The sequence below is a fragment of the Pan troglodytes genome, chromosome 11 (genome assembly GCF_028858775.2).
Source record: "Pan troglodytes isolate AG18354 chromosome 11, NHGRI_mPanTro3-v2.0_pri, whole genome shotgun sequence".
Classification (NCBI taxonomy): domain Eukaryota; kingdom Metazoa; phylum Chordata; class Mammalia; order Primates; family Hominidae; genus Pan; species Pan troglodytes.
In genome coordinates this window covers 67,141,834-67,157,523 of record NC_072409.2, presented here as the reverse complement: position 1 = coordinate 67,157,523, position 15,690 = coordinate 67,141,834, and the positions used below count along the sequence as shown (strand labels likewise).

The 15,690-nt window shown below is 41.7% G+C and overlaps 1 protein-coding gene and 1 long non-coding RNA gene across 14 annotated transcripts in view; one reads left to right on the top strand and one right to left on the bottom strand.

The window, feature by feature from the left end:
- PRUNE2 (prune homolog 2 with BCH domain) overlaps positions 1-15,690 on the top strand; it is a 293,772-nt gene that overhangs the window by 236,063 nt on the left and 42,019 nt on the right. For all 12 annotated transcript variants that reach the window (XM_063787780.1, XM_001146885.5, XM_054658124.1 and 9 more), the window contains one exon: positions 13,718-13,797. In XM_063787780.1, the coding sequence (XP_063643850.1) occupies positions 13,718-13,797 (80 nt within the window). The remainder of the gene's footprint in view (positions 1-13,717; positions 13,798-15,690) is intronic.
- The window catches only part of LOC107976683 (uncharacterized), a 35,657-nt gene that overhangs the window by 8,472 nt on the left and 11,495 nt on the right, over positions 1-15,690 (bottom strand). For both annotated transcript variants that reach the window (XR_001720804.4, XR_010148687.1), the window contains 3 exons: positions 15,478-15,537; positions 14,294-14,384; positions 12,455-12,583 (listed from right to left, as the gene is read on the bottom strand). This is a non-coding gene — a long non-coding RNA (uncharacterized LOC107976683). The remainder of the gene's footprint in view (positions 1-12,454; positions 12,584-14,293; positions 14,385-15,477; positions 15,538-15,690) is intronic.

Below are 15,690 nucleotides of genomic sequence, written 5' to 3'. Positions count from 1 at the left end.
CAAGGTGGTATAGGTGTTCTGTGGGTGCAGTGACCCCATGGACAGTAGTAGATTTGAGTCATTTTGTAATATCCCACCTGTTATGCACTGAATTGTGTCTCTCCAAATCCATGTATGTTGAAGTCCTATCTTCTATTTGGAGATGGTTTCTTTAAAATGAATTCATTAGGGTAGGCCCTAATCCAGTAGGATTGGTGTCTTTATGAGGAAAAGAGATTAGGACATGCACACACACAGAGGGATGACTGTGAAAAGAGAGAGAGAAGATGGCCATCTTCAAGTCCAGGAGAGAGGCCTCAGAAGAAACCAACCCTGATGACATCTTGATCTCAGACTTCCAACCTCCAGAATTGTGAGCGAGTAAATTTCTGTTGGTGAAGTTACTGTGTGCGATACTTTGCTATGGAAGCCCTCCAAACTACGATGCCTCCCAAGGTGAGAAGTCCCCAGCCAGAGGCAGTGCCAGGAGCTGAGGACAAAAGGAAGATGTGGAATGAAGCCGGTCCTCCTGTATCAGTGAAGTGTACAGTGGGGAGGCCCCACAGGCCCTCAAGGAACTCCTACAAGTTTCCAACAGAGGGAGGGGCTCCCAGAGTTCAGGCTGGGAAGAGGAGTGAGAGAATGATCCAGGCCTCTCTCCAGCTTCCACCTCACCCTCCCACCCAGGCCCTTTTCACAGATCAGAATCCTGGGGTAAGAGGAGGAATGGGAAAACCCTTCCTATCCCAAATTCCCTGAAGCACAGCTTTGGTTGGCCCAGGTAGGAGAGTGAAGGAGATAGAATTTTTAGATGAGAAACTGGATGTTTTAAACTAGATTAGATTTTAGTAACTGAAAGTAACAAGATAGCATGATGTAGGGAAGGAAGATTCAGCATAGCACAGTTGGGAAAATCAGAGATCTGAGAAATTTTTAATTATTTCGTGTTTGCATGATCATCAAATTCAGACTGTTTTAAAAAACCCTCCAGTTTTGTTTTTGTATTTTTACAGTAAACATCTTTTTACATATATCTTGGTATATACCTGTGAGTATTCTGCACTATACATTCTTAGAACAGCTGGTCAAAGGCTATGTGTATTTAAAATTTTGATGACTACAACCAAAAACTGTACCTCAATTTATATTCCTTATAGAAACACATTTGGGTGTACCACTTGCACCAATATGAGAGCTTCACAGTTTTAAATATATATTCAACTTCAAGAAAATGAAATGTTATTTAAGTTGTTAGACTCTAGGACAGCGGTTGTCAAACCTCCCCCTACGCTACCCACCAAGCCCAATCCAGTCAGCCACCTATTTTTGTCCATAAAGTTTTATTGGAACACAGCCATACCTATGCATTTACATATTGTCTATAGCTACGTTTGTGCTAGGACAACAGAGCTGAGTTGTTGCCACAGAAACTGTAGAGCATGTAAAGCCCAACATATTCAGTATCTAGCCCTTCCAGAAACACTGTGCTGATTCCACCTCCAGAAAAGTCAAAGGCAACCCTCCCATGTCCTGCAGATTAGCAAATATAACTGCTGAGCAGCAGTTGAAGGAGTATCTTATCTATGTGCGTTCCTGTGGTTCATATTTCTGGTGCCAGCTTGTCCAAGGCATTTGGGTGACTTCACACTCTTGAACTACTTGGGGCAGGAAGTCAAACTGCAAGAGTGCAGCCTTTGCATTGCACTGTGGGGAAGGGGACCCTTTGTGAGCTTATCTTGTGGAGGGTGGGGCAGGCAGGCAGTCTTCCCAAAGTGTAAATCCCAGGAGATGCTGAGCAGGTGAAATGGGGGCTGCAGATGGCAGGAGCCTATGCTGCCAGCCCAGCCAGTTCTGCTGCTCACTTGGGTGTCCTGCAGATGCTGGCATCCCTGGCATTGAAGATTGTCTCCAATTCTGAAGAAAAACAATGGTCTACTTTTCCCCCTTCCCTTCGGAAGAACCTCATTCTTTCAAATTCACTCCCAGTTGCTCCTAATATTATCAAAGAGCTTTTACTGTTGGAGGAGAGAGCACAATATGTGCCACACCAGAGGGTGACCGTTGCCTAATTGGGTTCACAGTGATGACTTCTTTGTAAAACACTCCCATAAGCATCACCTATATTTCTAAATTATGTTTTGACAAAAGCTAAACTTCTTATCAAAAGGAATTTGTTGGAAGAGAATTTTCTTTTTTTTTGTGACAGAGTTTCGCTCTTGTTGCCCAGGCTGGAGTGTAATGATGCGATCTTGGCTCACCCCAACCTCTGCTTCCTGGGTTCAAGTGATTCTCCTTTCTCAGCCTCCCAAGTACCCGGGATTACAGGCATGCACCACCACACCCGGCTAATTTTGTATTTTTAATAGAGACAGGGTTTCTCCATGTTGGTCAGGCTGATCTCTGTAGGGTCCAGCCCCACAGGGTCAGTGGGTTTTTCTCCCTGTGTGTGGAGACGAGAGATTGCAGAAATAAAGACACAAGACAAAGAGATAAAAGAAAAGACAGCTGGGCCCGGGGGACCACTACCACCAAGACGCGGAGACTGGTAGTGGCCCTGAATGCAAGGCTGCACTGTTATTTATTGGATACAAGGCAAAAGGGGCAGGATAAGGAGTGTGAGTCATCTCCAATGATTGACAAGGTCACATGAGTCACGTGTCCACTGGACAGGGGGCCCTTCCCTGCCTGGCAGCCAAGGCAGAGAGAGAGGGAGAGAGAGAGGACAGCTTACGCCATTATTTCTGCATATCAGAGACTTTTAGTACTTTCACTAATTTTGCTACTGCTATCTAAAAGGCAGAGCCAGGTGTACAGGATGGAACATGAAAGCGGACTAGGAGCGTGGCCAATGAAGCACAGCATCACAGGGAGATGGTTAGGCCTCCAGATAACTGTGGGCAAGCCTGACTGATGTCAGGCCCTCCACAAGAGGTGGAGGAGTAGAGTCTTCTCTAAACTTCCCCGGGGAAAGGGAGACTCCCTTTCCAGGTCTGCTAAGTAGCGGGTGTTTTCCCTTGGCACTGACACTACCGCTAGACCACGGTCCGCTTGGCAACGGGTGTCTTCCAAGGCGCTGGCATTACCGCTAGACCAAGGAGCCCTCTGGTGGCCCTGTCCGGGCATAACAGAAGGCTCACACTCTTGTCTTCTGGTCACCTCTCACTATGTCCCCTCAGCTCCTATCACTGTATGGCCTGGTTTTTCCTAGGTTATGATTATAGAGTGAAGATTCTTATAATATTGGAATAAAGAGTAATTGCTACGAACTAATGATTAATGATATTCATATATAATCATGTCTATGATCTAGATCTAGTATAATTCTTGTTGTTTTATATATTTTATTATACTGAAACAGCTCGTGCCCTCGGTCTTTTGCCTTGGCACCTAGGTGGCTTGCCGCCCACAGATCTCGAACTCCTGACCTCAGGTGATCTGCCCACCTCAGCCTCCCAAAGTGCAGGGATTACAGGTGTGAGCCACCACGCCTGGCCTGGAAGATAATTTTTATGGTCAAGTTTCACTATGTGGCGAGACATTCTGAGGAGCACTTTACCCAAAGGGCAGGGCACCTTCACGTGTCTAAATCTGTGTTGTTCAATAGTGACTCATTCATCTCCACCACGTGCTGAGCCCTGTGCTAAGCACTGGGTGTGCTTGTCCCCCAGGAGATTCATGTGTGTGTGGAGAGGGTGGCAGTGGGGAGGAGTTGGGGCAGACACATTTCAAACAGGAAATCATAGGAACATGGCAGCATCTGCGTGAGGTAAGCACAGGGTGCTATGGGACATGACCCGACTCTGTGGGGTGGAGGTGAGGTCCCAGGTCCCGACTCTGTGGGATGGAGGTGAGGTCCCAGGACCTTACTCTGTGGGGTGGAGGTGAGGTCCCAGATCCCGATTCTGTGGGATGGAGGTGAGGTTCCAGGATGGAGATGTCCACACTGAGTAGTACAGGACAGCAAGACTGGCAAGGCTAAGTGGGGAGTGGGGAATGAGAAAGGAGGCTTGAGTCTGGGCTTAGGGGCCAGGTCAAGAGGGCCTTGTGAGCCCTTCTCTGAAGCCAAATTCTTTCCCTGAAGTGGTGAATTGAAAGGATTTAAACACAAGAAGGTGGTGTCAAGGTTAAGATGAAGAAGGATATTAGTTATAATTTGGAGGAGGTAGGGATGAAGATCGTAAACAGAAAGGTCGTGATGTTTCTGCATGAAAAAAATGAACTTGAACTAAGGCTTTTGTAGTGAGAATGGAGTGGAGAGGATGACGTAAATTTATAGGATTGGATGGCCAACTGGATGAGGAAGAAATGGTGGGAAAGAAAAGAAAGTAAGAGTGAATGCCAGTTTGGGAGCTTGAGTGCACAGGTGATATGTAGAGACATTCACTAGGATGAGAAATGTATTAGTTAGCTATTGCTGTATAATAAATAATCTCGGCCAGGTGCAATGGCTCATGCCTGTAATCCCAGCACTTTGGGAGGCCGAAGTGGGAGGATCACTTGAGCCTGGGAGTTGGAGACCAGCCTGACCAACATGGTGAAACCCCATCTCTCCTAAAAATTAGCTCGGCATGGTGGTGCACGTCTGTAATCCCAGCTACTCGGGAGGCTGAGGCAGGAGAATCACTTGAACGCAGGAGATGGAGACTGGAGTGAGCCGAGATCGCTCCATTGCGCTCCAGCCTGGGCAATACAGCAAGACCCTGTCTCAAAAAATAAATGAATAAAATAAATAATATCAAAGTTTAGCAGCTTAAAACAACAAACATTGATTATTTCCCAGTGTTTGTATCAGGAATTCCAGACTGTATTAGCTAGGTGGTTCTGGCTTAAGGTATCTTGTTAAGTTGCCATCAAGACATTAGCCAGGCTGCAGGATCTGCCTCCAAGATAGCTCGTTCACATGGCTGTTGGCAGAAGGCTTCAGTTCCTTCCTGGATTTTCACAGGAAGCCTCAGTCCCTTGCCACATGGACTCTCCACAGGGCTGCTTGACTGTCCTTACAACAGGGTAGCTGGTTTCTCCCAGACTGAGAGACCCAAGAGAGAACAAAGCACACAGTGCTTTTTCGGACCTAGCCTTAGAAGTCACCTACCATCCATTCCACCTTATTCTGTTCTTTAGAAGCAAATCATCAGTCCACACTTAAGGGACGGGAAATTAGGCTCCACCTTTTGAAAAGAGTGTCAAAGAATTCATGGACACTTTTCAAAGTCGTCACAGAGAAGGTAGGATGTAGCGGGTCTGCGTAGAGGAAGATGTGGGATTAGGTTTTGAACATGTTCAGTTTGAGATCCCTTTGAGCCATCCTGGTTGTGAACTGTAAACTCACTTCCTAAATAAGTATATGCCCCTCTCCAATGTGAGATTATGCCATCTAATTTAATCTTCTCCACAACAAACAAATCTATTCATAGATCTTAAGGTTATAGGAAAAATATTAAAAGAAGCTAGCAAATAGCCTGCAGGCAAGAGGTAGACTTCTCCATGCATCCATCATTCACAGCCAAGGAGTTAATTATTCTCTGAAAAGCAAAGAGGTTGAAATGATAAAAATGTAGGCTTTCCTTCTATTCCTGCTCAGCGTTCCTCAAATTTTCATGTTTAAGCCTCACTGTAAAAAGAAAAAGAAATTGACATACAAAACCATGTACACTCTATTCAGGGAACAATTCAAGAAAATGTTTGAGGATCATTGAACTACAAGTGATTTTTTTGCTCCCTGCAGAATTTTAGAATCTGACCCTGGGTAAGGAGGCTGCGTCGTGTCCCCCACCTCTGAGAACCTGAGAATGTTTAGCTGTGGTTTCTGCGGTTTTGCACATTCCCTAAAGAAGGTGTCTGGGCGAGTGCTCGGCGCTTATCTTCCTACTGTGTGCAGTCAGTTTCCAGCTCTCACCTCCCTCCTTCATCTCTCTTCAGCTGGCTGGCTTCTAAGATGCTTCTCCCTGCCTGGCCACAGTGCTTACCTGTTCTAGGATGAGAGAGGCCCAGCTGGGTTAGCGAACTGTTGCTAAAGAGCGTTATTTCATGGGCTTGACCCCAGCTTCCTATTGTAGCATTTCCTGTCTTGGGATTAGCTTGATTAGGCAAAGTGTGAAGCTCAGTGCTGCTTCAGTCTCACCTCCTACTTTGAGTAATTTGATAAGTACTCTGTGGTTCACAGGGTGCCATGTACTGCTGGCTTAAATGGAGCAGCCTACTTTATCAGACAAGAACCCTCAAATGGCAGTCCTCCAGCCCATAGGCTAATTGATATTCTTAACGAGGGAAGGCAAGCACCTCATGAAAGGTTTTGTTTGTGTTTTCTTTTTTCTTTTTATCTCTGTTTCTAGAGACAGCAACCTTATCAGTCCAGCAGATCTTAATAGACTAGAAAGAAGCCAGGAGAGTTTTAAGGAACTCTTAACACAAGAGATATTTCTCTTTATGTAATCATTTTCCCAAAATATATCAGCATAACCGTCAGTATTTTTCTAAAGAACAATGGACCCCATGTCATGACCTGCTACTTTACTTTTTATGGAGGTATATATTTCAGTGGCCAATCTTGTAAAAGTGGTTATTCCTGAAAAGGGGTGCCACCTGCTGCTGGATATCCGTGTCTGTCAGGAAACATTACCATCTAGAAATGCTACTGGTATGTGTGTGCCAGCTCTTGGCTCACTGCTCATTTCCTGTTAAAAAGAACCTAATCTCAGGCAAAGCTAATCCTACAACAACAGTCAAATCCCTCCAGATTCAGATACGTTGAAAAAATACAAAATGCAGAATGGGCTTAATTTTGTACCTGTTCTAAAGGCAAGAAGGTGCATTTATGTCCAAAAGTTCTGCATTTGTTGTCCTTCATTCTCTGTCACATACTGCAATTAGCCTTCCATATGAAGAAATGTAAGTATCAGAAACACACAATCTACGAATATACGTGGGCTTCATTCTCAAATTGGAGACTTCCATTTCTATCACCGTTCTTTCTCCATTTGGTGGTATTCAGGATCATTAGAGAAGGTGCAAAGATTTAGCATAAATAGCATCAAGTCACCTAAGAGCATGTTTCTTTTTATAACTTCCTGGGCTGAGTTGAATGCTTAGCTAATTCAGTTCATCTTATTTCCTAAAATCTGAACTTAAGGCTATTTATTTTCCTCTAGGAACTTCTTTAGCTGCTTTCACAAGTTTGGATGTGCAGGGCTTTATTGTTTGGTTACTTACACGTGTGTTTTTTAGTCTCCAAACTGTGATTGGAGACTTTTTGTGATTGATAACTAGAGGTATGGCCCCGAAGTCAGAGAATATAGTACATGTGATGTTGACTTTTGGTATTTTATGAGACATCACGTATGGTAAGTTTTGGTGAGTTCAAAAAAAAAAACTGTGTTTTTATTGACTGCAGATCTCTCCATTAGATCAAGCTATATTACTGCATTGTTCAGATCTGCCATATTCTTATATATTTCTTTTCAAATTAATTTATAAATTCTTGAGAGGTATACTCAGATTTTACCCCATGAAATTTATTTTGCCTTATAATGTATTTTCAATTTTTGTTTTACATATTTTGAGGCTATGTTGTTAAGAACACATTGGCTCTCAATTATTACATCTTCTGAAGAATTATTCCTTGTATCACTAAATAATAACTTTCTTTAGCCTTAATAATGCCTTTTCTGAAGTCTGTTTTGTTGGGCATTAATACTGTAATGCTGGCCAGGTGCAGTGGCTCATGCCTGTAATCCCAGCACTTTGGGAGGCTGAGGCAGGCAGATCACCTGAGGTCAGGAGTTTGAGACCAGGCTGGCCAACATGGTGAAACCCCATCTCTATTAAAAATACAAAACTTAGCTGGGCATGGTGGCAGGTGCCTGTAATCCTAGCTACTTGGGAGGCTGAGGCAGGAGAATCGCTTAAACCCAGGAGGCAGAGGCTTCAGTGAGCCAAGATTGCACTACTGTACTCCAGCCTGGATGACTGTACCAAAAAATACTAATAATAATGATAAATAATAATAATATTGTAATGCTTTCTTGTGTTTAGTATTTTTGTGTTTTTTAAAAATACCACTTTCTTGTCAACACTTCTGCATTATTATGTTTTAGATGTTTCTTTTTTAAGCAGAATGGCTACTGAGGTCTTGGTGACATTACCTGCTATGACAACCCCAAATCTCAGTGGTTTAACACAACAAAGGTTTAGATATTATTCTTTAATCATTATGGCCTCTTTCATGCTATTCTTTTATTTTATTACTTTTATTGCTAATTTTTCTATTTATTGCATCTCCTGGAAATGCCTCAAAGTATTTTTCCCAAGTGTAGTTTATAGGGTTTTTTTATATGAGCTCATCTTTCAGAGAGTTTTTTCTTGCACCTAATTGGATTTCCAGTGAAACTTGCTTGTAGAAGTAAGCACTACCAAGTGGTTTCACACCTGATTCTTTCTTTTTTTTTTTTTTTTTTTTTTTTTTTTTGATTCAGAGTCTTGCTCTGTTGCCCAGGCTGGAGTTCAGTGACGTAATCTCGGCTCTCTGCAACTTCCGCCTCCCGGGTTCAGGCGATTCTTCTGCCTCAGCCTCCCAAGTAGCTGGGATTACAGGTGTGCACCACCACACCCAGCTAATTTTTGTATTTTTAGTAGAGATGGGGTTTCACCATCTTGGCCAGGCTGGTCTTGAACTCCTGACCTCATGATCCACCTGCCTCGGCCTCCCAAAGTGTTGGGATTACAGGCGTGAGCCACCGTGCCTGGCCCACATCTGATTCTTTTGGAACCCTAGGGTCCTAGGTGTTCAGTGATCCTAGATGAATTTTCATCTTAATTTCTTGATTCATTTCTACATCATTCAGGTAATATAAATTGAGACATGAGCGGCCCACAGCTAGTGTCTCCAGCTCCTACTGGTTGCTTTTTATTTTCTACCCAAAACCTCCAAGGCCAGAGGAGAGAGTTTTTTCCATCCCCTTTTTGTTAAGGGGAAAGTTCCTGAACGTCCAGAGCCCTATATAGAAGTTCAGGTCTAGGCCTTTCTTCCATCACCAGGAGGTCCCTTATGCTGTGAGACCCTGAGTCCTGTGTCCAGTGCAAGAACCCTGTGTGCTAGGTTTTTATCAGCCTTCTAGAATAACTCTTTATTTCTGGCACCTGTGGACTTAATCTTATTTTTTTAAGCTTGGAAATGTATTAGTAACTTTTGGAGTATGCTATTTCATATAGCATTTCTTGTATTTTTAATGATACATGGCTTTACACCTTGTCAGACTTAGCCAACACTTCCTAACATCTCTCTTTTAGCAAAGAGGAAAAACCTCTGAGTGAGATTCCAGGGGTTTCTAACTTAAATTTAATAGTATTATTTTATTTTTATTATATTTAATTTTTTCTATATATGTTATTTATTTTATGTAACTTAAATCACTCACCATTTATTTTACGTGAGTGATTTAAGTTTACATATAATGGTTGAGTATCCCTAGTCTGAAATCTAAAATGCTCCAAAATTCATGTTCTTCAGTGCTGACACAACACTCAGAGGAAATGCTCATTGGAGCATTTCAGATTTCAGATTGTCAGAGTAGGGATTCTCAACTTGTAGTATATAATGCAAATATTCCAAAATCCAAAAAAGTCGGAAGGTTTAAATACTTCTGGTCCCAAGCATTTTGGATAAGGGATACTCAACCTGTACATTAGTGATACAAACATTCCTCTCAAAATAACCTTAATAAAATAAGTCAATCTAAAGAAAATGTTAAGTAAATTGGCAAGTGATAAAAGGCTATGACAAAAACCCTAAAGGTGATATATTAATACTCAATCTTATAGAATATTTAAAAGCATTCAGTGTCTTTTCAAGCTTTTTGTTCCTATATGCTTTGACGCTTTAGCAATCCAGACGTAAAGATATTTACTGTCAATATGAATCTGGGCTAAGAATGTGGAAAATTGGTTACCCAAATCAGGAAATAAATTTTTGAGCATAGCATAAGTCAAATATTCCCTTTGAAACAATAAAGGCCAGCTATATAGTAAGAATGGGCTAGATCGTAATGTGGTAACAAATAACTACAATATCTCAGGGCAAAACACAACAAAAGTTCATTTCTTGTTTACATTTCCAGCAAGCTTTCATCGAGGCCTCTGCTCATCAGAGGCACTCGGGACACAGCCTGGCCGAGCCCCTCCACAGCCACCTATGTGGGAAGAGGATGTGGCTCCTCACACGCTTGCTCCTAAGCCTTCTGCTCAGAAGCGACATCTCTCCCTTCCACTCTTTCTTCATTAGCCAAAGCAAGTCATGTGGCCACCCTAACTTCAAAGGGGACAGGAAAGTGCAATACTACCATGCACTCAAAAGGCAGAGAGCCAGAAATACTTGGTGAAGATCAATATGTCATAATACATTGATCTTCTAACACACATGGTGTTAATGTCACATTACCATCCAGCAAAGAAACCATGAATCAGTTTTAATACATCCTCTAGATGGAGACATGTAGCTGTTTCAGCCATAGTACAGCCTGACTTGTGTTTACAACTCCCTCAACCTCTTGGTTAGCTCCATTCTGTATAAAGAAACTCAAAATTAAGTAGAGGCTACAGATAGATAAAGTAAAATACAGACCTTTACACTGGACTGGTTTGTTACCTAACAGATCTTGAGAGGCTTCAGTTACTGATCATAAAACTGCTGTCCTGCTTAATCAACAACTGCTGTTTGGCCACTTCATTTCTGCAAATGTTTATGGGCTTAATGTCTGAATGTGGTTGAAGTATTTACAAAGAGCGTGACTTGGGTTTCTCTTAGATTTGCTTCTAGGCTATTCTGGCTCAGCTTTCCCTCTGTCCCAGGGGTTTTCTAACATGTCCCTATAGCCTTCTTTTTGGGGGGGAGTGGGACGGAGTTTTGTTCTTTTTGCCCAGGCTGGAGTGCAATGGCACCATCTCAGCTCACCACAACCTCTGCCTCCCAGGTTTAAGCAATTCTCCTGCCTCAGCCTCCCGAGTAGCTGGGATTACAGGCATGCGCCACCACACCCAGCTAATTTTGTATTTTTAGTAGAGATGGGGTTTCTCCATCTTGGTCAGGGTGTTCTTGAACTCCCAATATCAGGTGACCCGCCCGCCTCAGCCTCCCAAAGTGCTGGGATTATAGGCGTGAGCCACTGCACCCGGCCTAGCCTTCTTTAATACCCATGGGTTTGTGTGAATCTCTCTCCTTGGGTCATCCGCTGATCACAGCCTTCAGCATTTTTCTTCCCCCAGTGCATGCTAACACAGGGGGAAGAAATCTGTGCCTTCTTCATAGGGTCTCTGCTTTGTGTTGAAAAGGAGCACTTAGAGGCAAAGGCTCTATTTTCTAACATCACTGAGTTGAGGAGCATTTCTAGGCTCTGTGGAGATTTGTGCAGTAGTAAGATTATCTTTTACCTGGACTAATGCCCAAATTATAGTGACCTTAATTATGATTTGTCCAACCATGACACATACTTTAATTAAACCACTGCTCCTGTACTATGTTTTAAGTGGAGGGTATGTAATACCTTAAACTCAGTGCTTTATGACTTACAGAGTACTTTTATTTGTATTATATTTATTCTCCACAGTCACTGTGATGTTGGGTATTATCCCCTTTTAAAATCACAGAAATGGTCAACTAATCTTCTCAGAGTTAATCAGCTTGTTGATACTGGCAGCAGAACTATAACTCAGAACTAAAACCTCATATCCAGGCAGGACTGCTGCAGCTATTCCATGATGTTGCCCATAATTCACAATTGTTTAAAAAAATCTATTAAACTTAAGCTGATCCTATCTATTTTAAAACCGTCATATTTATTTTGATGCCAAGGCCCACATCCTGTGTGCTCTGTCAGGCAGATAGAAATCTGATGCCTTTATTTTTGTTCAAGGTTGACTCTTAGGCAGATAACTAGAAAAATAATGTACATGTGCCTTTAGAATATTTCAGGCTCAATAATTCAATCCAACACAGTAAGTGGTAGAACTAAGATTTAAATCCAGTGGCTCTTAATAGCAGCATTTTGCTACTTGACAGGTACGAGAAGTTTGATGTCAAGGAGAACACACAAAATGACAAAGATCATTGTAAGGAATTCCAAAAACTGCAGGATCATGGGATACCCAGACATCTGTCCCTCTAGGTCCTAGGACTTTCAAAACTGGGGCCTGGTGCAGATCTTCTCTTTGCATACCTCCCCAATCTTTGTTGCTGAATAACGTGGTTTGATTCCACCTATCATAGTGTATCTCTGTTTGGCACAGGTTATCTTGTTCCTGCTGATACATTATTGTCTGTCTTACATGCCAACCTCTTGCATGCCCCTTTGCTACCAGGGCACAGGTCTAGTTTTAGAGAACACACAGGGTCAAAGCCACAGGAAGAATGTGGACAAAGAAACTCCCTGATGCTGAGCTTTTGAAGGGGTCTCAGGAGTTGGTAGGTAAGTACACAGGCACTTACCTCTATCCAGGGGAGCAGCACTGAGTTCTTGAAGGTAGGGGTCATTGTATTAGCTCCACCATCCCAACTCCACCACGAGAATGAGACGGGTCTGTTTTGTTCCTCTATATCCTCGGCACATAGTAGACACTTAATAGATATTTGTTGAATAAATGAAGCAAATGCAATAATCACTAAGGGTGCAGATTATTTTCTTTCATCATAGTGCTTTATTGACAGTAGGGGATTTGACTTGCATCCTGGAGAAGCAGATTAAACTCCAAAGGTTTGGTAGATCCAGCGTTACATAGTGCAAAGTACAGTAAGAGAGGCAGAAGGGGACTAAATTAAGAACTTTAACATAAAGGTTTATCATGTTTAAAATTAGGTTAGTGCCCACATCATAAGGATTCACCCTAGGTGAATGAAATTACGTGAAACTCACAGAGAAGAAATATATATTATGGTAAATGGGGTCTTACTGAACAAAGGTCCAGGGATGAAAATAAATCAAGAGAAATTTATCAGGAACAGTGGTCAGCTTCTTAGAAGAACATATAGATTCGTCACAATTGCCTTTGGTATTTCCTGTTTCCCTACACTTCTTACCAAATGTGCTAATACAGATGGTTGTGGGCTCAGCACTGATTAGAAACAAGAGGTGGGAAGTCATGACCAGAGCCATCTTCACCAACATATATTCACAGTGACTCTTTAAATATTCAAAAAAGGAAGAAAAATAACATCAGTCTATGCCTGCTCAGGAGTGTTAGGCACTTTACTTTTGTAGCTCAATCTTTAAACAACGTGGTGAAGTAGGTGTATATCCCTAGTTTACAAATGAAAACTGAGATCAACAGAATATGCTCTCCCTCTGTCCATGGGAATTTAATTAAAATACTCAAATTTACAGAGTAAGAGATGTGTACAAAGCACATATATTGACCCTGTTGTTAAAAATATATATATATTAAATGTCCCTGAAGTATATTTTATTAGTTGTTTGCATTTCCTATTTCTGAGTTTCCCACTTGGTGTGTGTTTATTAAGTGAGCTAGCAGAAGTGACTTGATGTAAGCAAGTGAAATTGGTGTCCATTGTTCTCATTTACCATAACTGCAGAAAGTCTTTAATTTGGGACCACTTACAGTGGATTCAGTCCCCATACATGGTTTATTTTAAGTGAGTTGAAAATGTTATCCTGGACTCTGTGGGTTTCCTTTTCAAAAGAAATGAAGTCTTACACAGTTGTTGTTGACGCGCTTTGCTTTGCTTTTTTTGCAGACTACTGTCAGAGGATGTAGGAATGGACATCCCCTTTGAAGAGGGCGTGCTGAGTCCCAGTGCTGCAGACATGAGGCCTGGTGAGAGCAGCATTTGTTCATTTCCTTCATTGGTATTCTGTATCCCAACGTTTTCATTATTCAGTGAAAGAATTATTTCCTGTGCATCTAACTTATGATTTCAGTGATAACAGTGAGAGGAAAAAAGAAATGTGTGATATGAAGGTGTTAGGCTGCATTTGGTTAATTTAAGAGTTGGCTTGAATACTGATGCTCGCTAGTGTGGGCTGCATTTTATCTCCTAGACCACAGCCTTATCTGCCAATGTTTTCAGTTCCTGTGATAATTGGCTACTGTATATTGTACCAAATTCTGACTAATGTCTAAGTTCTCCGCATTTACACATAATTGTAAGAATGTTTAAAATTGGAAATGTGATATCAAGAATGCTCAGTATCCTAACTATCAAAACCAAAACCAAGACAACAACAATAAAAAACAAAACTACCCTACATTTTAGGGGTTTACAACCCAAGGCATACACAAAAAGGAATTTAATTTTTCAATTGCAACTTACATGACTCTCACTGTATTCCAGGGTCACTCTCTTGCATTACACCAACTCCAGGATCATACCAAGATCCTGAATCATGTATTCTCAGCCAAGCCTACAGTGTGGTAGGAAGAAGGAAGGCAATTACATTTCTTTTCTGTCGTAGTATTTGAAATGCATTCTTCAAAATACTAGTCATGTAACAGAATTATTTCTAAATGTTCTATGGCCAAATATGCTTGGTAACCACAGTATGTTTATTTGAATCTTCCAAGTTCACAATGTACTTTTGAATGATAAAGGCACTAAGGCTATGGTTATCTGATATGGTAAGCAGCTAGTCACATGTGGCTATTTAAATTAATTAAAATTAAAAATAATTTTTTAAAATGCTCTTCTTCAGTTGCACTAGCCTCATTTCAAGTGCTCAATAGCCAAATATAGAACCTTTTCATCATCACAAAGAATTCTTTGGGACATCACTGCTCTGCAAATTCGTGAAATATAGAAACTCAGTGTTGAAACTGACTTGTCAATAGAAACCTTTTTCAAGTAATACATAAAACCATTACCTAGAACAGAGTTTGGGTGATGTTCCATTCAGAAAAGAAAAAGCTTAATGACTGACAGGGGAACAGTGCCAATTTCTCCAGGACAAGGCCAGAGCCAGAATTCCAGAGTTGAAGGGTATGCCAAATGGTCTTCAAAATATTTCGTGCTTAGGAATCCTGTCATTTCTGGTTTTAGGTGAAGGCAACAAACTGTTTTCTCCTACTCTGCTCTCACACTGAACACTTCTGTGACCAGATGTGTAGGGTTTTGTTTTGTTTTGTTTGCCACACACCAAGCAATTTTCTAATGAACACCAACTGGGTGTCCTATAATTCAATTCTGACACTATCCACCTTAGGAAATGACAAGGGTTTTAAGACCTCTGTGCCTGGAACCAGGGCCAAAGACCAAATACATTTCTTATTATACTACAGTAGGGTATGTCTCTACCTTTGTTTTGTTAGTTTAAGCTTGGTTAAAAAATGACTTCTCCAGCTCTGCTTCTATTAAATGAAAGGCGGCTGAGCAGGAAGATGCATACTACAATGAAAGGAGGGAGCCTACACATAAGATTATCACTTATGTTATGGGAACCAATGTCAAGCGAGATTTGCATAAGAGCTGGTGACTGCTTGGGTGAGTTCAAAGAATGTTACCTGGGAGGATACTTCGGCCAGGTAAAGGGCACTGAAGATCATATACAGAGTTGTCAGGACCTAAAAGAAGTATTTTGGGAGTGTCTGTGAACATGACAAAGTTCTTAACGTACATTCCATAGGAGCAAAGTCAACACAAACGATTAGAAAATATAGTTGGCCCTTCCTATCCATGGTTCCAAATCCGTGGATTCAACCTACCACAGAAGAAAA